Source organism: Leptinotarsa decemlineata, unplaced genomic scaffold, assembly GCF_025532065.1.
Source record: "Leptinotarsa decemlineata unplaced genomic scaffold, Ldec_3_MD MMD2_tig00078363_RagTag_RagTag, whole genome shotgun sequence".
NCBI classification, from domain to species: Eukaryota; Metazoa; Arthropoda; class Insecta; order Coleoptera; family Chrysomelidae; genus Leptinotarsa; species Leptinotarsa decemlineata.
The window spans coordinates 1511645-1536500 of record NW_027412728.1 but is presented as its reverse complement, the minus strand read 5'-3'; the positions used below and the strand labels follow the sequence as shown (position 1 = coordinate 1536500).

Below are 24856 nucleotides of genomic sequence, written 5' to 3'. Positions count from 1 at the left end.
TTGGTTTGCAAAACACCGCTCCGAAGATTTTAGGCTCGACGATGAGCCTCGAAGTGGCCGACCTACAGTAATCTAGGACGAGGATTTGAGGACCCTGCTAGAGACTGACCAATCACAAACGGTGCATGGGATGGCGGAAGATTTGGGTGCCAGCTCCCATGCGGTTTTTGATGGTTTAAGACGTATTGGAAAGATCAATGAGCTTGAAAAGTTGTCACGTTTCGAGGTTTGTCCTTCTTTTTGGTTTTGCACAACAAAAATATCCCTTTTTGGATCGGATGGTCACGTGTGATGATCCTCCATGACAACAGGAGACGTTCAGGACTGTGGTTGGAAACCGATGGGCCCCCCAGGCACTTTCCAAAGGTGGGAACCTACCAAAAATACCGTAGTTACTGTATGGTGGTCAGCGGCTGGTGTGATTCACTATAACTTTCTGTATCCAGGCCGAACCATCACAGCAGATTCCTATTGCGTCGTTCTGCCTCACCCACCACACTCCCCAATCATCTTTTCAAGTATCAAAAACTACACCTCACGATTTGATCTCCACAAACTTTATTTGAAAAATATATCACAACATGTTTCGCTAGCACAGTAGCTGTCTCAAGTGATGTTTCAAGCACTTCGATAATTTTCTCACCAGTAGAATCTTCACCACTCAGGACCAGGCAAAAACGGCCTTCGTCGACTTCATCGAATCCCGAACAGGCAATTTTTATGCTGACGGAATTATTCGACTTGTGTTACGTTGGCAAAGGTGCAGTGATTCAAATGGTCCTCATTTCGATTAAATTGAATAAGTACTAACTGAGATATTAGTTTAAAGAAAATTCATAAAAACGGACAAAACTCTTGAAACAACGTAATAATATGTATTTTTCGAGGCATGTCAATGCAAAAATCATTATATCCTTTCTGGTCAATATCCTTGCTTCTTATTAACTCCACGGATTCTCATTTTTTTTAAATCGGATACTGCGAATTTTGCAATGCCAAGCCTCATTTTCATTTTACTGGAGTTTGACTTTTAATTTATGATGCACTGTTTGGAACCTTTGGTGTAGTAATGAATATTACTACACCAAATCGTTATTTTCAACACCTCGATACGTGTTTCGATCACCAAGTGATCATCTTCAAAGAGGAAGATTAAAACTAAGAACTAGTGCGAGCTAATCCTATTTATGCTATAAAGTAAACTCATACAGGTAAACCATCCAGGTGTACCAACCATACAGGTATACCAACCTAAATTAATTTTACAATTTTGCCTTATCTATCATTTTACAATATATGTTTATATAAAACAATTTTCAGCTATATTAAAATTAATTTCACAATATTGCCAAAACTATATTGCCTCCCAAAAATCCACAAACCGGGAAAATCAATGCGCTCCATCGTGTCAGCTATTGGAGCTCCTACCTACCAAATAGCAAAGTGACTCACTAAAGAATTTGAAACCTTGTCTATTGCGGAACCAGGTTTTAGTATAAAAAACTCTTTAGAGTTCATACAACATACAAAAAACGTGGTTCTGCAAGAAAGTGAGATTTTGGTTTCTTTTGATGTTAATTCCTTATTTCCTAGCGTCCCAATTCCACAGACCTTGCAATACCTCAGGGAATTACTAGAGAAAAATAATTTCAATAATAACGAAATCGATGAAATCGTTTCTCTTACTAATTTGTGTATGAAACAAAATCGGTTCCAGGTAGAAGGTTGCTTTTATGAACAACAGGAAGCAACGGCCATGGGAAACCCCTTGTCCCTCTACCTGGCAGACCTGTTCATGAGCAGATTTGAAATGGAAACCAAAGAAAAGTCGAAGTATTTTCCTAGGATTTGGCTAAGGTATGTGGATGATATTTTCGCGATATTCGATACCAAAAAATCGAATATTGACGACTTTGTTTCCATTTTAAATAATAGATGTCCATCAATAAAATTCACATATGAGTTAGAAAATAAGGGACAACTACCATTTCTTGACGTTTTTGTATTGAGGAGCCAATATGGAGGGTTAGAATACGATATATTTAGAAAAGAAACAAGCACGTACAGATATATTCCTGACAGTTCACATCACTGTGGACAGCACAAACGTGCTGGGTTGAATTTTTAAGTGCATCGTCTTTTGACTTTTCCTCTAACACATGATAGGTTCACAAAAGAAAGACGTACAATACAGGAAATAGAAGCCATTAACGGTTTCTCGAGGGATATTGTAGAAGACATAATAAGGAAAAGAAGTTTAGGTTGAGAGTGAACGAAATCTCGACTTTCAGAAAGGACAAAAACCAACATAAATACATCTCAGTTTCATACCACCAATATACGATGAACTTTGGAAAGATTTTCAAGGAACTAGGTATGAAGGTGGTTTTTAAAACAAGTCATACGCTACAGAGCCTTTTGGGAAGTCTAAAAGACAAAGTCGAGAATTCGGAAAAGTCTGGAATTTACGAAATTGAATGTAAGGACTGCGATGCAAAATATTATGGACAGACAAAAAGATCTATTAAAGTAAGATATAAGGAACACATAGCACACTTAAAATATGGAAGACCTGAAAAATCAGCAGTCGCCCATCATATTTTGCAACAAAACCATTCCATAGACTTCAGTTCATTAAGATTAGTTAGACAAGTTAACAACAACAGGCAACTAGATGCCTATGAGAGTGTAGAAATAAGTAAACACAATAATACTATGAATAACGATGACCGACCTATACCAAAGAGCAAACTATATAGCTTGTTAAAATAAAATAAAATAATTTTGTTGGGTTTACTGATTACTACATAAGGACACATGCAAAAATAAATTTGGATAGGCAATATTGTGAAATTAATTTTTATATAGCTGAAAAGTGGTTTATATAAACATATATTGTAAAATAGTAGATAAGGCAAAATTGTAAAATTAATTTAGGTTGGTATACCTGTATGGTTGGTACGCCTGGATGGTTTACCTGTATAAGTTACCTTTATAGCAGGTTTGTTCTGGTTCTGCGAAATTCAGGTTCTAGGACGTCAGGATCATGCGCAGTTGATTTAGAGCGTTCTGGTTTATTGAGGATAATTTCGGACTAGTGAATCCTCTGTTCTGGTTTTGACAGCGAAATGATCCTAAACTGTTTTGAGTTTTGAACCGTCCCGAATCGTTCTTGCTCTCGAGGCTGAACTGTTCCCGTTGCTCATGCGCATTCATGTGGAAAATTTGTTTGGGCAATTTGCTAGGATGTTTTTTTATTTATTTGATTTGAATAATTGATGATTGAGGGTAGATACCATTTGAGCTGACTATAGGGATACGCTACATAACAAAATGGACATGATTAATAGTATTTTCTCGTCTTCATCTCTTCATATATACGATAGGTGGCACAGTGGTCTCCTCAAAAGCGTTCTGGTTTAAATAAGTGTCCGAGACTATTTCGGACTGTTTGAGATTTTTTGTTTGTACGCCCCATATCTTGCGCAGTTTCCAAACGTTTTGGGATGTTAGAACCAGAACAAACCTAGCATAAATAGGATTAGCTCGCACCAGTTCTTAGTTTCAATCTTCCTCTTTGAAGATGATCACCTGTTGATCGAAACACGTGTCGAGGTGTTAAAAATAACGATTTTGTGTTGGGAAAAAACTCCAGTAATATTCATATATTGACTTTTAATGTTAACAGTAATAAAATTGCATAGGTATTTGTAGGACTGTTGAAAAGCGTTTGCCTTCAGCTTGACTCGACACACTTTGTTTTATCAAGTAATGGCGACATTGGATACTGCGAATTTTGCAATGCCAAGCCTCATTTTCATTTTACTGGAGTTTGACTTTTAATTTATGATGCACTGTTTGGAACCTTTGGTGTAGTAATGAATATTACTACACCAAATCGTTATTTTCAACACCTCGATACGTGTTTCGATCACCAAGTGATCATCTTCAAAGAGGAAGATTAAAACTAAGAACTAGTGCGAGCTAATCCTATTTATGCTATAAAGTAAACTCATACAGGTAAACCATCCAGGTGTACCAACCATACAGGTATACCAACCTAAATTAATTTTACAATTTTGCCTTATCTATCATTTTACAATATATGTTTATATAAAACAATTTTCAGCTATATTAAAATTAATTTCACAATATTGCCAAAACTATATTGCCTCCCAAAAATCCACAAACCGGGAAAATCAATGCGCTCCATCGTGTCAGCTATTGGAGCTCCTACCTACCAAATAGCAAAGTGACTCACTAAAGAATTTGAAACCTTGTCTATTGCGGAACCAGGTTTTAGTATAAAAAACTCTTTAGAGTTCATACAACATACAAAAAACGTGGTTCTGCAAGAAAGTGAGATTTTGGTTTCTTTTAATGTTAACAGTAATAAAATTGCATAGGTATTTGTAGGACTGTTGAAAAGCGTTTGCCTTCAGCTTGACTCGACACACTTTGTTTTATCAAGTAATGGCGACATTTCTCTCTTGTTAAATAATATACCTACTATTAATTACTATATTGGTCATTTTTTTAGTGACTGAAACCTTTCCGAGGTTTGTCTTTCAAATAAGCCTTTTCTATTGGCTGATTTCAATTATCTGGATATTTGATTATTCGGACTAAGGGTGGTTCCAATTGATCTAATTAACTGGGTTTCTCAACTGTATTCCGTTCTCTCCACGTACCTACGATGAAATATTTGAGACTTAGGTTGAAGTTGTCAAACTTGATGTTCATTCAAACTAAAAGTTGTTTTTTAAATACTTATATTGAGAGCATACAAATTACTGAAATTAAAACATGAAATTTTCATTTGCATACCACAAAAACACATATTGCATAAAACTGATTGTGATAATGATGTGATAAAATTACGATAACAAGAAATTAGTGTTTATTGAAAAAAAATAAAGTGTTTTTATAAAAGAACAAACTTAGTTTATATTACACATATTTACATAAAACATATTTCAGAAAGAACGTTCCTGTAGAAACATAAATTTGATATATTGTAAGTTATAAACTGTACCAAATTGACCCTAAAGCGATGACAAAAATTTCTTAATTAAATTAAAAGGTATTCATATTTAGGAAAGATTAATTTTTGAGATTGGTGTTGTTGAGATTGGTACTCAAGAGTAAGACAAGTGTCTTATTCAGAAACATCGGATGTCCGCCATTGAGAATGGCATTGTTCCATGTAAGTAAAATTTTACCTCTTTTCATATACTATATTGTTTAACGATCTTGTGATGTCGTTCAATTCCATAACGGATGTTTGAAGTACAAACTGAACAGGAAAAAGTTTTTTTGTTGTGCAATTCAATGTTTATGAGAGTAGTTGTTTTGACAGGGATTTTTTCTTCCAGTTTGCGTCTAAAAGTTACTTCTACACATCTTTATAAAGAGTTTATTTTGAAATTAGTTGTTTTCCTTCTTTGTTTGAAAGTTTCCCACATTTTTTGTATAAACATGAAGAAGTAGAAAGGCAAAACCTTTCTTTCCCAATTTCTTGATATACACGAGTTTTTACCAATTAATAGTCTGACGAAAAACTGATGTAAATTTTCCCAATTTCTGGTAACACTGTTTTTACACTTACAAATATGAGGTGAAGGCAATGTAAGAATTTGCAAATGGGAAATCAACTGTTTACATAAAGTTCTTAGATAAACCCCATAATTCAACTTTTGTATAATAATAACTTTATTCACAACGTATACAGATTAGAGTACAATTGAAACAAAATATGTGAACAAAGTGGTTTGGCGATAAGAGCAGAGCTCTTGTTTCGCAAGAAGTTATAAAGAATATGTAAGTACATAAATATTTGTATAAAAATATGTATGGCCTTCATGGAGTAGAAACTACAAAACATTTTATCAAATTTTGTGAATTTGGTGTTATAGTTAAGCAAATTATATTTCAGCTTGAGATAAAATAGGCCAATTAAATACTAGACAAACAAAAAGTAAGAAAATAGATAAAACCTTAGAGAAATTCATGTTCTATAATAATAAAATATTAATGTACAAATAGATAAAATCTTAGGCAATATGGATAAAATTATACTACTTACAATACAGTATGATACAACATTGGGATAAATTTGACTATGACTAATTTATTTCACTCTAACAGATTTTTAAAAAAGTATCTGTCTTTTACGAGAATGTGTTTTCTAATTTGTTTTTTGAATATTGGTTTGGAATCAGAATTTTTTATTTTGTGAAAGAATATGCTCTTTGTGAAATTGACTTTTTAACAGTAGGATAGGTTAGTTGGTCGCGATGTCGTGTGTTATAGTCGTGGTTTCGTGATGATGCTTTATTTTTGCTGAAATGATACTTCACGTTTGTACAATAGTAATATAATTGTCTCATATCCATAACTTCACACTCTTTATACAGGAGATCTGACGGGAAACGTGAATTTCTAGACATGATCAACTTCATGAATCTCCTTTGTAATACCTCTAACGGATTGAGGTGTAAACGCAGAGCTGATCCCCATGCTGTTATACCATATCTCAAATGGCTCTCTACTAGGGAACTATATAATTGATTAAGTTCTTTGTGAAGTAAGTAATTTTTCAAGGAACGGAAGTTGTGAAGCATTGTTTGCAGTTTTTATATGAGAGTCCCACCTTAAGTTTCTGTCTATGTAGACGCCCAAGTATTTGATTTCTCTCAGGAAATCTGTTTTTATTGTTTTTCCTTGTTCGCCGACATCAAGAGATTCAAATGGACAATCATTGGATAGATTGCAGCTAGATGGAAGAAAATTAGTTTCTTCCAGATTCACTGTAAGGAGCCTTTGGTCAAACCATTTTTTGAGCAAGTGGAAATCTGTTTCTTTCTACGTTCTTTTTCAAATCAAGCCAAGTGTATGCCTCATAGAATATCGCAGTATCGTCTGCGTATCCAATTGTTTTCCCAACGCTGTTGAATAATTCATTTAGATATAAATTGAAAAGCAGAGGACCCAGTACCATAATGAATCAGTACTGCCCCAAAACATCAGACCATATGCTTTAATAACTTCGTTTCCGATTCACACGTTCAAAGGTTTTGTAATTAGTTTTTGAAATAATAGTTCACATCATGTTAAAACAAATCTCTCGAGAAAAAGTTGTTATATTTACTGAGAGTATTTACCCTCGCTATTAAATGCTATGATTTTTTTTGTGACGAGTAGATGTGTAACACCAACGTACACGTTATGACTTGTTCCTCAAACATAGCAAGTTTTCGAAAAAATATTGAAATTAAGAATTACTAGATGGGCTGTAAACTTCGTAGGCTAACACACAGATGGCGATTTTTAGTTACCCCTAACCTTCAAAAGACACGTGTACAAATTTTGTAGCTATCGGACTTCTACTTTGTGAGATAGAATATGTTGAGTGAAGCAATTTTTGTTAGTTTGAAGAAAATGAATGACATGGATTGTCGTGGGTTAATGAATCATCGCTTTTTGGCGAAAAAAAAAACTGTTAAAGCCAATGCTTCGTTTGATAAACATTATTCGGACTTTAAACATCAGAAAAGTCCACAAAATAATTTTGGATTAACTCAAGGTGGAGTTGATCGAAATAGCTGAGGCTCAGAAGATATCAAATGATCGTGTTGGACATATCGTGCATGAATACTTGAAGAGATTAATTTTTTTAGCTACAATACTCTTGCGAGTTGCGGTCAGTGTTGCCACTTGTAACATAATTATCGAATTGTAACATATTTTTTCCTCAAAAGATAATGTGTAACATAATCGATAATTGTAACATAATTTTTTAGTCTTGGAAGGTTTCAACTTTGCAGGTTTTATCATTACTGTACCAATAAAAAAAAATTATTTTTTTTATTCCATTCAATCAGTATCGACACTTCATGATAACCACCATCTATGTAAATATTAACGTACTTGAAAGACCGGCAAACGTCTCTGTCTCTTGTTTCACTGAGCAGGGAATTCACTCAACTGCACAGGGTTCCGGCCAGTTCGGGGTTTCCCACGGAATCTTTCCCGTGTTATTCGCTGATTTCTATGGCGATTTGCCGATGGCCGATGTTTGTTTTGCATTCTGCTGTGGTTTATTTGTTCATAGTGCGCAATAGTTCAATGACAAATATTTTATTGTGTTTCACCTATCGAAAGTGATTATTTTAAGCAATATGGCAATTACCAGTAAATGCAACTTGATACACGAACGCGATGATAAAGTCTCTGATTCTGACTCGGAAAAAGATGCTAAAATATTAAAGTTAAAAAATGTGAATAGGCGAGAGAATAGGCCTCAAAAATATAGGGGTGAATGGGAAAGTATTCTTGATTTCAAAGGATGGTTAAAATCTGTTGAAGGTAAGATGTTTTACTGTTGAAATATTTGTGTAGTATTATACGTATTTTTAAGGAAAATCTTCTCGTGTAAAATGTATTGTTTGTGATACAGAATTTCAAGCAGATATAACTGTTTTGAAAAATCATAGCAAGGAAGTGAAACATTTAAAAAACGTAAAGAAAATTGCAGAAAATCAACCAAAAATTACTGCCATGATATCTAAAAGAGACGAAATTAAGGATCAAGTATGAAGAGCAGAAATAAAAATTGCTGCGCTATTAGCGGAACACAATTTGCCGATAAGATTTTGTGATCATTTGATTCCTTTATTAAAAGACGCGTTTTCGGATTCAAAAATTGCGCAAGGAATGCAGATGGGAAGAACGAAGGTGACAGGAGTTATAAAACATGTTTTGGCAAATTCACATTTTGTTGAACTAGTTGAAGAACTGAAAGTAAAAAAATGTAGCATTTTGATAGATGAATCCACAGACATAGGTGTAGTGAAAAATATTTGTGTGTGTGTGTGTGTACGGTACTTTGGTAACAAAAATGAAATAACCATGAAATTTTTTAATTTGGTTCAAAGTTTTTCAAATCAAAATCCAGCTGAAGCAGACAGCAGAAGTAATTTAAACAAAATTGAAAGTTTATTTGAGTCTGCAAAAATATCTTTTGAAAATATAATAGGTTTTGGCTCTGATGGCTTTAACACTATGTTTGGTTCCAAAAATTCAATAGTGAGTAAGTTGAAAGTAAATTTTCCTGGTATTATAGTATTAAAATGCATTTGTCACTCATTACATCTATGTGCTACAATTTCAATGTTACAAAGTATATGATAAGTTCAATAACCTCGTATAAACACGATAAAGATGAAAATGTTGATGTTGATATTCATTTCGATACCAAATAATTTCGGACTAGATTTAGCTTTTTGTGTTATTTTTTGTTATCTGTTTTTTTATTTGATTATATATAAATAGAAATGAGTGCGGCGTTTTTTTTCCAAAACAACAAAACAAAGAAAATTGTATCATAATTTTCAAGAGAAATCGATAATTTTGGCAGCTCTGTAGGATAATTTCTTCATCAGCTAGTGGAAAACAGTGGTTGCGGTGGAGGGTCGGTTAGACACAATCAACTACGTATTCGTTTGAAAATGTTCTTATAGGACGAAACTGCAGTAACGTTAGATATAAATACGAGTGGTAAAAAAACATAAGATTTTAATTTCTCACTTTTCATGATGATCTCCTACCATGTAGTGACGGCTATATCCATCAATTTATATATTTATTTGGTTGATTTACCAACTTCGAATGTAGGAAAATTAACTTATTTGCTGATGATACTGTCATTTCCTGGCAGGCAAAGAACCGGTCAGACTTGAAACAATTAGTAATTCAAACAATGTATACCCTATTGTTGAAAGAACAAATTTCTTACCGAGAAAGCATAAAATGTATAACAGTAGTTTCGAGAAACTTTTTCTTCCACTTTGTGTCTTAAAGTTACTTCTTTGCATGATCTGCACATCTCTGTGAAGAGTTTATTTCGATATTATTTTCTTTCTTCAGTTATTTGGAAAATTCCAACATTTTTTGTATAGAGATGGAGAAGTAGAAGGCCAAAATCTTTCCCAAAAATTATTCTCTCTCAAAAATATATCACTTTCAATTCAATCTGTCAAATGTTCTGTACCTTCATAATGTGTGTGTAATTCAAGTATATCTATTTAGTTATAGTTGCTTGCTTATAATGTACTTACTATTGCAATTGTAAATGGTACTCAGTTAAACAGAGCAGTATCAATACGGGACTTTGCCGTGGATTGAAAAATAAAGACAATTTTTAATTTTATATTTTGAGATAATAAATTTATTTTATCAACTTCACGATTTTCTATACCCAAAAACAAATTATCAAAAGATAACTTAGCAGAATGAAATAATTTTTCCGATTTTAATGAGTTTTCGAAGACTTCAATGTGATTTTACACTGCAATGGTTTTTTCTCAGTATACGTTCGGTATAAAAAATCATTATGAATGTGTTTTTTCATGAGTTTTCAAATTACTACTTTGATTAAATGACTTCAAGCAGATTCTACACTGAAATGGCTTTCCACCAGTATGGGTTCTTTCATGCGATTCCAAATGAGCACTCAGAAAAAATGACTTCGAGCAGATTTTACACCGAAATGGCTTTTCACCCGTATGGGTTCTTTCATGAGATTTCAAATCAGTACTCTGAGAAAATGACTTCCAGCAGATTTTACACTAGAATGATTTTTTTCCAGTATGAATTCTTTCATGTCTTTTCAAACTACTACTTTTAGTGAATGATTTCAAGCAGATTTTACACTGAAATGGCTTTTCACCAGTATGGGTTCTTTCATGATATTTCAAACTAGTACTGTGAAAAAATGACTTCGAGCAGATTTTACACTGAAATGATTTAATTCCAGTATGAGTTCTTTCATGTTTTTTCAAATTACAGTTATGAAGAAAAGACTTCAGGCAGATTTTACACTCAAATGATTTTTCCCCAGTATGAATTCTTTCGTGGGATTTCAAATTACTTTTTTTAACAAATGATTTTAGACACGTTTTACATTGGAACAATTTCTCCCCTGTATGGATTTTTTCATGAGATTTCAAATTAGCACTCTGAGCAAATGACTTCGAGCAGATTTTACACAGAAATATTTTTTTTCCAGTATGAGTCCTTTCATGTGTTTTCAAACTACTACTTTGAGTGAATGACTTCAAGCAGGTTTTACACTGAAATGGCTTTTCACCAGTATGGGTTCTTGCATGTGTTTTCAAATTACCCCTCTGAAAAAATGACTTCGAGCAGATTTTACACTGAAATGGCCTTTCACCAGTATGGGTTTTTTCATGTGTTTTCAAATTAGAACTCTGAAAAAATGACTTCGAGCAGATTTTACAATGAAATGATTTCTGTCCAGTATGAGTTATTTCATGTGTTTTCAAACGACAATTTTTAATAAATGACTTCAAGCAGATTTTACACTGAAATGGCTTTTCACCAGTATGGGTTCCTTCATGAGATTTCAAATGAGCACTCTGAAAAAATGACTTCGAGCAGATTTTACACTGAAATGATTTCTTTTTAGTATGTGTTCTTTCGTGGGCTTTCAAATTACTTCTTCCAACAAATGACTTTAGACATAATTTACATTGGACTGATTTCTTCCCTGTATGAGTTTTTTCATGTATTTTCAAATGACTTTTCGAAATGAATAATTTTGAGCAAATTTTGCACTGATACTGTTCCACAATATGATCGTTCGCAGTGTCAAACTCTTTTTGACATAACGCTGATGAATTCTTTTCATTGAAGCTATCTTCTTTCTTATCGATGACCGTTTCATCCTCCATTTTAACAAAAAAGTTTCCAGAATCTGTGAAAAAATTACAAATGAATTGGGAATTTTATACAAAATCATTTGTTTGAAAATAATATTCATTTTTCACTTAATTACTGTTGATTTTACCGCTCAAAAAGGAGTAACCAAAACATTTAACCTTCTCAATCAAACAGATCAATAATAAATCATAGTATATTTATTCATATTTTTTTCCAGAGGATTCTTGAATAGAAAATTAAAAATTTGATTAGAAATTTAAAAATAAATTGTAAAAAAATTTAAGGGGAAATGAATTATTGATACTGAGGAGAGTTTTTGTAATTAAATATTGACTATTTTCATTGATAGGTAGAATTGGAATGCCTTGCATAAAATTAATCTAATGAAAGCCTTTTTTACACACTATAAATAAAGCACTCTCTCTCTCTCGGCGTGAGTTTTGCTAAACAAGTTAGCATCATCAGATGATTAAAACTAAATCTTTTAACTAAGTCAGAACCTTTTATATACAACTGGATGTACCATATCTATCAAATTCAGAACTGGGTGAACCGAGACGGATCAACAGTTCTACCCTCCTCGCAAAAATGCAGATCTGAGGAAGATATATTTATATAAATAATCCAACATTTTTTCTTATACATAGTATGAATAACAAAGAAAATACGAGGTCTGTTAAAAAAATAAGGTGAATGTTCAAATTTCGCAGGCTATATACATTCGATTAGCAATTTTTTTTATGTTGGTACACTGGTGCACCAACATAAAACAGTTTGAGCTGTTTGACGTGTTAAGTTTGCTGCTGAGAGGCATGAAAGTTACAAGTGTTTTGTAACTTAACAGCAATTTTCTGCTATGAAAAAAAAATTATCAAAAAATTTGCATCAAATTTTGTGTGAAAAATGGAAATGCTCAAAAACACTTGAAATGTTGATTGTGACACACGGTGATTATACTCTTGAGTCACAAAAATGTCAATAAATGGTACAAGCTTTTCACAGAAAGCCGAAAAGATGTAATTCTGAAGATTTTGTCAATTGAGAAGGAATAATAATAATAATGTTTGTACATCAAAAAATTACAATATTGAATACATAAGTTTATATCAGTAGTGCTCGAGAGCTGCATAAATAAACAATGGCATCACTGAAGAAACAATCGCAAGATTGCTCCTTGTGCGTGATGTAGCCTCTAGAAAAGATTTTAAAAAATGACAAAAAACATTCATGTAGCACATAATACAATATTTGAAATATCACAATGATTGGTTATCAGTTTCATGCAAGATTATTACATGAGATAAAATATCACAGTCGAGTCGATAAAAACGTCACATCCAGATCAAGTGAATAACACGATCGGTTTGAAATCTCAGTGAACATAATATACATATATGACATTACAAATTATCTAAATATCGCCAATAGAATGAAAAGTGTCAATTGGTAGAAAAATCAAAAACACAATAATTACGGGAATGCTCATTTCAGTGTGGATATCATATAGAATGGGATTGGAAAATTGAATATAAGATGAAAAAGATATCTTTTGTCTGATTTCTAGAAGTTTTCTATTTGTTACAATTAGTTTCAGTTTGTTAAACCATTCTCAAGTAAACACGGTTTGCTGTATTCTACTACTTCTACTCAGTACCAATATTCAATATGAATTTCTACAAAATAAATAGGTCATCAATCGAACATGATTGGAAAATTACTGAATGCAAAACAAACTTTCATCAAACTACATTACCTGAGGTGGGTTTTGAATCATGAGTCATATCTTCACCCTGTATATCAAGGAACTTAATTTGAGGGCCTTCAATTATTTCTTCTATACATTTTTCTGATTTGGGTTCAGCAATGACACTTTCACCAAACAGATTTTGTCCAGATTCACGGAATATTTCAGTTTCACTTGTTTCACATTTCATGATATTTGTTTCAATAACCACTTCATCCCCAACATATTCAAGCTCTCTCTTAATTACTCTTTCACAATCATCCGTAGCCATTATCTTTCAACAGATAAGTTTTGTTTTCACCGGCGAATTCTTTTTTTTTCAATTTTGTCAACACGCTTTTGAAAATATATAACATCTTCTTCTTCTTCTTATAGCTCTGCTTTTTCAGCAATTTGCCAGTCATCGGTGATTTGTTTCATCACCCTTCCCTCAGATGTTTAGGTTGTCTCACTCGAAGTGATTCCATAAACATCCTATTCTGCAATTATGACTATATATATTTTTACTTAACTTATTTACAGTGAAAGACAATGTATAGACCAACTGACCAGGTGAATGATTATTTTTGAGGTAGGTATAAGACAGATAGCACAACAAAGGATGTCACTTTTCTCGCTCCGGAGCAACGGCGGAGCATTACACACCCGAAATGTTGCCTCGGACTAGTAGCACCCAGGTTATAAAAAGTAGGGATCTGTAAGAGTGATTTTGTTATTATACTATAAGTCAATTCTGTTATAGGTTATAAATTTCATTAGGAGTAGCATTATTTTGAAGTTCATATTATATAAAATGGTTTGCATTGATAGAGGAGATTTTAAACCAAGATTTTGAAATTCATGGTATAAGTCCCACTCAGGTATATAGTTTATAGGGCATTCCAGTATGATATGATTGAGGTCCTCAACTTTTCCACAATCACAGTAAGGATGTTCTCTGCAACCAATTCGAAATAAATGGGCTCCTGTAAGGCAGTGTCCTGTTCGCATACGAATTATGGTGGTGAGGTGCCTTCTATCAATGAAAGGAAATTTGTTATACCAAGGTGATATTGGAAAACCTTCCTGAATTAATGTATACCATTTTCCCTTATTAAGGGATAGATTGTACCAGGACTCATTGAATTTTAGCCAAATTTGATGCCTCAACTTACATAATATTTCTGACTTATCTAATGGTATTTGTTGGGGGATATTGAGGATCCTTCCTATGGATGCCAACGTGTCAGCTTTATCATTGCCATCGATGTGTGTATGTCCAGGGATCCAGGCAATGCGATAGTCCATTCCATTTTCTATGGAGTCGTAGAAGAGCTGTTTAGTACATAGGGAGACGTAGTCATTTGATGAGTGTATTCTTCTCTGAGAAAGTTCGAAATAGCATTCCGTGAGTCAGTAAAAACAATGCATTTTTTGATATGTTTTTTTAAACAGGTACTTATACCTGAATTAATTGCAGCGATTTCGGCATTGCAAATATTTAACAAGTTAGGTATTCGGGATGAAAATGAAAAATTAATTTCTGGAATGTACACCCCAATCCCTGTTTTTTCATTATTTCTTCCCACATCGCATTTTGAAGCATCTGTAAATACAAAGGAATAAGGGTCTGAAAACTGCTGGGTAGCCTCTTTAAATAAAGTATTATTAAATAATGAATCTTTATTAATGTTTAAATTTATGGACGGGACTTCCCATAACTGGAGATCATATCCAAATTCAAAACATGGTAGTTTGTTTGAGTAGTAAATCTCGTCCTTGTAAAGAATGATCATATTAAAGGCATCTACCAGGTAGGGAGTTTCTTTGCGGTACCAGTAACCAGCATCAGTCATACAAATTTTTTTTAATTTTTCTAGGCAGTTTATAAGTGGATGTCCTTGAATTGTTATAATTTTTAATAAACATTTTGTAGCCAAGCATTTACGTCTATAGTCCAGGGACATCTCTGAAGTCTCCGCCAATAGCGCATTTGTCGGAGTAGATCTCATGCATCCAGTTATTACTCGAAGCGCCTGATATTGAATACAATCAAGCTTGTTCAGGGACTGGATAGATGAAGGTTTGATAAAAATTGATCCATAGTCTAGATGTGATTTAACAAGGCCGTTATATGCTATATGAAGAGTAGCCGGATCTGCTCCCCACCAGACTCTGCTGAATGATCTCATAATATTTATACCTTTTATACTTTTCATTTTAACTGTTTCAATGTAAGGTTCCCAATTAAGATTGTGTGTGAGATGGACACCAAGGTATTTAACCTGTTTTTTTAAGGGTATGATTTGGTCATTGAAAATGATGGGATTAAGGATATTTTTCTTGCTATTATTTTTTGTAAACAAAACACATTCACTTTTTCCAACGGAAACTTGAAAATTATGTTTATTCATCCATGCAGCAATGTTAGTGAGTGTCTCGTTCATAAGATTGCCCATTCTAAGTGTGTTTGAATCTTTTATAAGGATTGTAAGATCGTCTGCATATGTCAACAGGATAATATTTTCAGGTATTATTTCATAGATGGAGTTCGTATAGATATTAAAAAGAAGAGGGCTCAGCGAAGAGCCCTGGGGAAGACCCGTTGAAATTTGTTTAGGTCCTAACATACAATTATTGTTATCTTTGATAAAGACTTGCCTATTGATGAGAAGTCGTATAACAAGATTGGCTAATGCAGAAGATATGCTCATTTTGTGTAGATATTCGTATAAGAGAAAAATGTTGACATGGTCATAAGCAGCTTTTATGTCCAAAAATACTGCGAGAACTTGTTCGTTATTACTGAAAGCTAATTGAATAAAAGTGATAAGTTGAGCTATATTATTGGTTGTACCCATTCCTTTTCTAAAACCACATTGAAAGTGGTTCAATAATTGGTTATTCTCAATAAACCATTCCATTCTGTTTTTGATCATTGATTCTAATAGTTTAGAAATGCATGAAGATAAAATAATCGCCCGATAGCTACTAGATAAGCTTGGGTCCCTGGATTGTTTAAGGAAGGCTACAATGGATTGTTCTTTCCACTGACTTGGAATATCTCCTCCAATGAGGCAGTTATTGTAAATTTCAAGAGGTTTGTATTTGGCACATAAAGGAAAATGTTTTATCATCTCGTAGGTGATATTATCCCTACCAGGAGCAGACTTTTTTCTATTTTCTAGAGCGTTCCATAATGGAAAAGTAGCTAACATTTTCAGTAACCGTTAAAACAAAACTTGGATCTATGAAGCATGTTGATAGATCGTCTAAGATATTCAAACAGATTTGTTCAGTAGGGAGTTTTTTTGGGGAGGTCCCTTGTTGGATCAAGTTAAACTTTCGAACAGTTCGCCAAACATATGTTACATCCGATTCTCTGTTAAGCGAAGCACAAAATATTTTAAATTTAGATTTTTTTTTTTTGTTTTAGAAATTTTCTGCTTAGTGCAATAGTTTTCTTCGCAAGTATATAATTTTCTAAAGATGGATTAGATTTGAAAGAGTTTATAGCCGCCCTACGTTCTCTGATTTTCTTAGAACATTCTTCATCCCACCAAGGACATTCCGCTTTCTTTGATTTGAAGGGGTTACAGGTTATGGTTGGAATGGCTATTTCAACTGCATAGTTAACCATATCGATAAATGTCTGGTAACTTATTTTTCCAGTAGAATTATAAAGTGCAAGGGATATTTCTCTAGAGTAAATACTCCAGTCAGCTTTAGAGTAATTTCGTTTACTATAATGTTCAAGGTTGCACTCGTTAGTGTTTATTATAGATTGGTTATAGATACACGCTGTAGGAAAATGGTCACTGTTCGCACAGTCCCCCAATACTTCCCAGCAAGTTTTTGTGCCTAACTCATTGGATACTATAGTGAGGTCGAGGGGACTAGGGTTCTCGTTAGGATTTGATAAACGTGTCGGAGAGCCATCATTCAATAACACCATATTATGATTGTTAATTATCTCTATTAAAATGTTGCCATTCCTATCATTATTAGCGCTTCCCCATAAATAGTGGTGAGCATTAAAATCCCCCATTATGATTAGAGATCCATCTAGTTTATTAACTATATGGTTAAAAATTGTGAGAGATATTTTATTTGTGGGAGTGGAGTAAACGTTTATTATGTTAATATCTTTATATTTGATTGTTAAAAATTGAAAATGTTTGCTTTGAAATTCTGTCGGGAATTGTATAATGTCAAATTTCAAATCTTTCCATGTTCATTGTTTAAACTATGGGTAATATCTTGCCTGTCAACTCGTACTATGTTGTAATTTTTAATATAAAAGGTTTGTGTAGGTTTTAAATATGTTTCATTGAGTAATAAGAAGTGTGGTTGTTCGTCACGAATTAGATTGATGAGATTGCTCCTGTTGGAATTTATACTTCTTATTATCCATTGAATTATTTTTAAATTTTTTATTGTGTTCATTTTACTTTTTTTATTTAAAATAAAGTTTTTTTTTAATTAACTATTTACTTTTTGGTGAATCTATGTCTGAAGGAAGCCTCGAGAGCTGATAACTTGTGTTGATCAGTTCCCTAAGCTTATTTCGGAATTCTACAGGAAATTGCATGAAATTGTTATAAAATTGTAATATATCTGAGTTTTCGGAGTTGATGTACGATGCACTATTATGAGGCTGGGTAAATGATTTCGAGGCACTACTATGAGGTTGATTAATTTAACGTATGGCACTAATAGGCTTTGATAATGTTGAACTAGTTTTCAGTTGGGAATCAGTATTACTTGGTTGTGAATAATTATGATATATGATGGGTCTATGACTAAATGCTCTTTTTTCTGGTTGGGAAGAATTGAAGTTGAAGGTGGGGGTATTTTCAGCGGATTTATTTTCAAATCCTCTGAATTCTGTTTCTGATGCCACAGCTCTTTTTTTGTAGGTACATTAGCTACCTCTCCGTAGGAACGTTTGGATTTAACCATCTGATTTTCTAAAACAGACCGCCTTTGTTCAATACTTATACTATTGCTTTGGGAGTTAAGAGGTTTTGAAATGTTTGGAAAGTCACCCGCTACTAAAGAGAAGTTACTAAATCTAGGCTTTCTCGGTGTGTTGACTTCTGTCCTATCATTAAGAGATCTATCAATTCTAGGAACAAGCTGTTTAGCATCAAAATAACCAAGGTTTTCATAAGCCATTAATCGCTTAATTTCTTTCTGCCGTTCAAATTCCGGACATATTCTACTCAATGAATTGTGCTTACCACTATCGCAAAATTTGCATTTTTTTATACATGTACTATCATGAACTGTATCGGAGCCACAGTTGTGACACCTTACTTTACTACTCCTACACTGATTTCTAGTATGTCCAAATTCTAAGCAAGAAAAGCATTGCATAACTGGTTGAATGTATGGAATGACTGGCATAGATGGGAAACTCATAAAAATATGTCTGGGAAGGATTATTCCTTCAAACGTCACTAAAATTGTTGCAGTGGGAACATATTCCACCGTGTTATCTTCATTACGAACTCTCCTATTTAATCTTCTAATGTCCAAAATTTTGAAAGGACTGCGAGTTATTGCTTTAATTTTGTCAAAACTAAAAGATTTGGGTACGTTTCTGATAATGCCTTTGCATGTAACTTGATATTGTGGAATATAAATATTATAACCCTTATTTTTCAGACCCTCATTCTTAGTAAAGTTATTAGCAGTCTCTGCATTGCAAAATTCAATCCCTAACTTATTAATTCCTTTAATTTTCACCATTTTTACATCTTTTAGTTGAAGATCAAAAATTTCCGTTGCAATCGTGAGATGATTAAGTCTCCCTACGTTTTTTTGAAGCTCGTCCTTGGCTTCAATCATAACCAAAAAAGGCCCAATATCTGAGTTTTTATAATAGATAGGTTTAACGGGTTTTTTTACCTGGTTGTCTGTCGTATTTGGACTATTGTTTCCCACTTCATTATTTTTTTGTTGTTTTGCTATCCTGGCTTGCTCTTCGTCATATTCATCATCCATCAAAGTATTATCATTATCACCATCCTGATTTTCCGTAGTAATAGGGGGGTTGACCCCCCCAGGATCTAACATTTTCAGGAACCCTTGCTACTCCCAATATATAATAGTCCTCACCAAAAACAAAAGGAAAAGAAAGGTTTAATTTAAAACAAAGGAAAAGTTGGTTAGATTTCGCTAGGAAAAAAAAACACCCGGTTTTGAAACACGTCTATACAGAACAAAGTTTGACAACTGAATCCCCAATATATAACATCAACATTTCGACACATCAATGTAAAGTCAAATGGAAGAAACAAAGTTCTAGATTCATAAGTTTTCGGAGTTAGGTTTGACGAACCACGTGGGAAACGAGGTGAATTTAAAAGTTAGTGTGGAAATTGGTGTTTTTTATCAATCACTAAGCTAATTTTGTGTGAGTGCGACCCTACAAAACATTAGTGAGTCAAACTTTCTATATTAATTCTATTGGTGCTTTAAGTTGCAAAACTTTCACTTGCTCAGCTTTGTGTAGTCTTAACAGTCGATGGGGGACGAATCCCCCGGTCCCCCTAGGGGCCATTCCTCAGATGCAAACATGACAATAGATAATACAAACCTAATAATTAATAATCTTCTATCCCCTTCCTCTCAAACATTTATTAAATCCTTGCATCAAATGTCCCCTGCACAGTCCCAGGCAATAGAAAAATTATACTCAGAACAATTTAAAAATGACCAAACTATGCTTATCCAAATTAATGAATTGTATCGAAAGCTACAAAGGACAATTACCTACACCAACAGTGATTTTGGACCTTTCTTGGTTATGGTTGAGAAAAAGCAAGGAACCTCATTACATCCCATGGATTTGGGCAAAATATTTCACCATAGGAATATTAAAAATATAATAAGCTTTACCAAAAAGGGTAATCCGAATAGGAGTACAGTTTTCTAATCCACAAGATGCAAATGAATTGTTAACCAATTCAACGATTCTTTCGAAAGGCTATGCAGCATACATACCTCAACGCTTCATAACAATTAAGGGTATCATTCGAGACGTGGGCCTATCAATTGATGCAGAAGATGTTATTGAATTTGGTAAATCCTCCCTAAAAATCATTGAGGCTCATCGATTCAATAGGAAAATTACAATTGATGGAGAAGTATCATATGTGCCATCCACAACTATGCTAGTTACTTTTCAAGGTAACACACTGCCACATGATGTAAATATTTTTAAATATTCTACACAAGTCGAGGCATACATACCGTCTATCCGTCAATGTCAAAACTGCCTTCGTTTTGGCCACCCAGCCAAGAACTGCCGAAGTGCAGCACGATGTCCTCGTTGCGGAGAGAACCATAACAGTAATTGTACGGCTCCTATCAAATGCATCTTTTGTGATGGACAACATTTAGCCAACGACAAGAAAAATTGTAAGGAATTTGAAAGGCAGGGTTTAATTAATGAACTAATGGCACATAAGAATATGTCTTACTATGAAGCAGCACAAGTATATCCTTCATTGAAACGAAGAGAAGGTCCACGATCCTTCCAGCGTAGCAGTCATAACTTTCCTTCTATAGCCCATAAAAACAACAGTGAAAACTCTTACGCCAGAATAACAACACAGACAAAACGCAGGAGACCGTCTCCAATAGAAAAGCCAGGATATGACGAAATAGCTCATTGAAACCTATTACTTCCTCAATCACATCATACGCCTGTAAATTCTCCAATCTACAATAGTTCCTTTTATCACAATACCACTCCCTTGGAAACTACATCCCCACTTGGGATTAATACCTCAGATTCCTCCAATGGAACCGCCAGTATTTCTGTGATACCAAACATCCCTTCTGAGATTAGAGAGATCACACTTTTCAACAAAATCAAGTTATTCTTTTGGAAAGCTTACATACAATAATAAAACGTACAAATAGTAATTATAAACACAGTACTTATATTATGTTAATTCATTATAATTTTTATAAAAACAAAACAAATATTGCAACCATAACTGCCGCTGTCAACATTGGTGATATTTCAACATTTTCAATATATATTAGGGTTAAGGAGAGGAAAATATTCTCGTCTTCTTCTTGTTTTTTTAACTCGGACTCGATGGCAACGTTAGAAAGTTATAAATGCCACGATTCGCGACACTTGAGGGATTTAATTCCCTGGCTGATCAAACCTAAAGAATGGGATTTCTACCACTGTGTTGGACATACCCTTCAATCGACAGATATCCTACCAGGGTATTACATAATTCACAAGTTAATATTTTTAGCGATCGCTTTATATTTGATATTATGTATAAATAATCAGTTGTCGGAAGCGTCCGATTGGGGAGTGCATGGCACTCTGATCTCTAACATTCATATAATTAATATCAACGTTAGGTTTTTTCCAAACCACAAATACTTGACGCACTTATTGAGCAGCTGGATTGTGATACCAATAAAACGCTATTTCAAAACCTATCTCAATAAACAATTGTTAATTAATGGCTTTAAAGATTCTTCATTGGAACATACGTAGTTATTACCAAAATCATGACTTATTGGTGTCATACATTCGAGATCACGTGGTGGATATCATAGCAGTCAATGAAACTTTCCTACAACCACACTACTGCACCAAATTGAGGGGTTTCAATCACATAAGATGGGACAGAGAGGACGGACGAGGCGGAGTCGCAATTTTTATTAAAAACCACATCCCTTGTAACAGTATCGACTTCAGCAATATTCCGATGCATGATAATATACAAGTAGTAGGTATTGAAATGAAACATATGATGCTTATTAGCATATATGTTCCGAGAGAAACCCCATACTTTTCACATACTCTAAACAACCTTGTGAACACATATCCAGGACCACTACTGATCATTGGGGATATGAATACACAACACCCAGCATGGGGCTCTGGCATCTCAAACAGACAAGGTTCCCAGTTGCTGGAACTTGTTGAGGAACATGGCTTAGTCAAACTAAACGATGGTAGCCCTACACGACTGACTGCTCCAGGTATTAATGCAAGTGCTCCCGACATTGCCATGTGTTCACCACAACTATCACACAGTATAGACTGGATCGTACTCCCTGATGCTGGAATGAGTGATCATTTCCCTTTTTTATGTTGTCTGAATGATCGAAGAACCTCACAATCAAATACAACTCAACATCGGCAAACGTTCAACACTAAGAAAGCTGATTGGTTTCGATACGAGCAACAGCTACTCAACCAAATACATAGTGGGGATATACCTTACGAAGATCTGGCTGCCATGGTTTTAGACGCTGCTGATTCAGCAATACCAAAAAAATCTCCGGCTATAGGAACAAAACCTCAACATCACTGGTGGGACGCTGATTGCAAGCAGCAATTACAGCAAGGAAACTCGCATTTCGAGAATACAAAGACCATCCTCATATGCAAAATTATATCAATGTACGTAAGGTAAGAGCATCCACTAGAAAGCTGTTACGAGAGAAAAAGAAACAAAACTTTCAAATGTTTTGTACACAACTTTCACCTGATACTCCTATTTCTAGGGTATGGTCTTCAGTTCGAAAATTTGCCAATTCCAGACAGCCATCCCGACGAAATCCTTCACTAAACAACGACATTGCTGAAGTTATGCTCCAATCTTTAACCCAACCACTCCTTTACAGCATTACTCCCATGGAAAACCCTCATATCCAACCCAGTATACCATTCAACATAGATGAATTGCATGCCGCCCTTTGGTACAAACGGGATACCGCACCGGGTCTGGATCTCATAACTTACAGTATGTTGCAGCATTTACCGCAGAGCGGATTTGCGAGTCTTCTGAATATTTTCAACAGACTCCTGAATGGTTCCATTACCATCCCAATGGAGTGGAAACGGCAATTACTCTGCCTTATTCCAAAACCTGGCAAGGATATATCGACAGAGTCGGGTTGGAGACCCATTACCCTCACATCTTGTCCTGGTTAACTTTTAGAACAGGCTTTCGACGAGGTAGAGGCACTACTGAGAATCTCATTGGAATTTACTCTATCATTGCATCAAATTTAGCATCAGGTAATAACGTGGTAATGGTCTTGCTAGACATCAAGGCAGCTTACTATCACGTTCTCATACCCAAACTGTTGGAACGATTGGCTCAGTGTACAATTCCACATGATCTCGCTACATTGATCGGGCATATCTTTACTAATCGACAAATTAGCATCCAAGATCCAATCACAGGGCGCATAATAGAGCCTGAATCTACTAACTGAGGTCTCCCACAAGTATCGCCAATCAGTCCTATCTTTTTCAATATTTATAGCGATCCCATAAAACATTTAGTAGAAGACCAGGTATCTTTATTTGGGTATGCTGATGATCTAGCATTGATAAACGTCGGTACAGATACTCGAAAACTTATACATGATCTCAATGTGTCTCTGGAGAGAATTCATAACTTTCTGGAAGATTATGGGCTATCTCTTTCCATCAATAAGTGCCAAGCAATTTCTTTCATCAATAAACACTTGCCTGATGTCCGCTATCATATACTCATCAACAACAAACCTATTCCGTGGTCACAAGAGGTAAAATACCTAGGCATAATTTTTCATCATCAGTTATCATGGCGCCCACATATTAATATGATTTGTGCAAAAGCACAAAATGAAATAAATATAATGAGAACTCTATGTCGGACGTGGTGGGGGGCCGCTCCTTCTACCTTGATCCTACTATATAAAGCTCTAGTTCGCCCACATCTTGATAGTGGCAGCATATTTTTTGGCAGATGCTCAAAAACAGTTTTGTACCAGCTCGATAAAGTACAATATCAAGCATTACGCGTAGCCTTGGGTTTAATGAGATCAACACCCAGTACAATACTACTATTGGAAAGCTCAGAGATGCCTCTTGCTCACAGGCGAAATTGGTTGGGAGTGAGATGCATTTCTAAATTGTTATCTTACGTGAATCCTAATATTCATTCCGTTATGGAGTTGCATGATACATATATTCAATATCCAACATATTGGCGGCTCAATTGTCTTCCCCCTATCCTTACTGCATATATCAGATTAATACCCCACATCCCAGATATTATGTTGCTTCCCAATTTTCCCTGTTACCGTTATAGTTTACATGGTCAAATATTCCCAATTCCTCACCATGAAATGTATCTCTCCAAAAAGAACGACAACCACCAGGATTTTCTCAGAGTCGCCCAACAACAATTTGCCAATCACACATATTTTTTCACCGATGGATCTAAAGATGAACGCGGTAATGTTGGCATTGGAGTTTTTTCACACAACCTAAACCATTCTGGACGACTACCCTCTTTCTTTTCAATATGCTCAGCTGAAATAACAGCCATCCAAGAAGCAATACAA

At 34.5% G+C, this 24856-nt stretch overlaps 3 protein-coding genes across 3 annotated transcripts; 2 read left to right on the top strand and 1 right to left on the bottom strand.

The window, feature by feature from the left end:
• Positions 1-8180: 8180 nt before the first annotated feature.
• Positions 8181-8598, top strand: LOC141487132 (uncharacterized). Its single transcript, XM_074185931.1, has 2 exons — positions 8181-8367; positions 8420-8598. The coding sequence occupies exons 1-2, from the start codon at positions 8181-8183 to the stop codon at positions 8596-8598; spliced, it is 366 nt and encodes a 121-aa protein (XP_074042032.1).
• A 1572-nt stretch (positions 8599-10170) lies between these two features.
• On the bottom strand, positions 10171-19508 carry LOC141487131 (uncharacterized). Its single transcript, XM_074185930.1, has 3 exons — positions 19379-19508; positions 13496-14181; positions 10171-11776 (listed from the first exon to the last, which is right to left on the bottom strand). The coding sequence occupies exons 2-3, from the start codon at positions 13755-13757 to the stop codon at positions 10629-10631; spliced, it is 1410 nt and encodes a 469-aa protein (XP_074042031.1). The 5' UTR covers positions 13758-14181; positions 19379-19508; the 3' UTR covers positions 10171-10628.
• A 2854-nt stretch (positions 19509-22362) lies between these two features.
• LOC141487103 (uncharacterized) lies at positions 22363-23450 on the top strand. The gene is made up of 2 exons (XM_074185903.1): positions 22363-22925; positions 23021-23450. The coding sequence occupies exons 1-2, from the start codon at positions 22363-22365 to the stop codon at positions 23448-23450; spliced, it is 993 nt and encodes a 330-aa protein (XP_074042004.1).
• The last annotated feature ends 1406 nt before the right edge of the window (positions 23451-24856 follow it).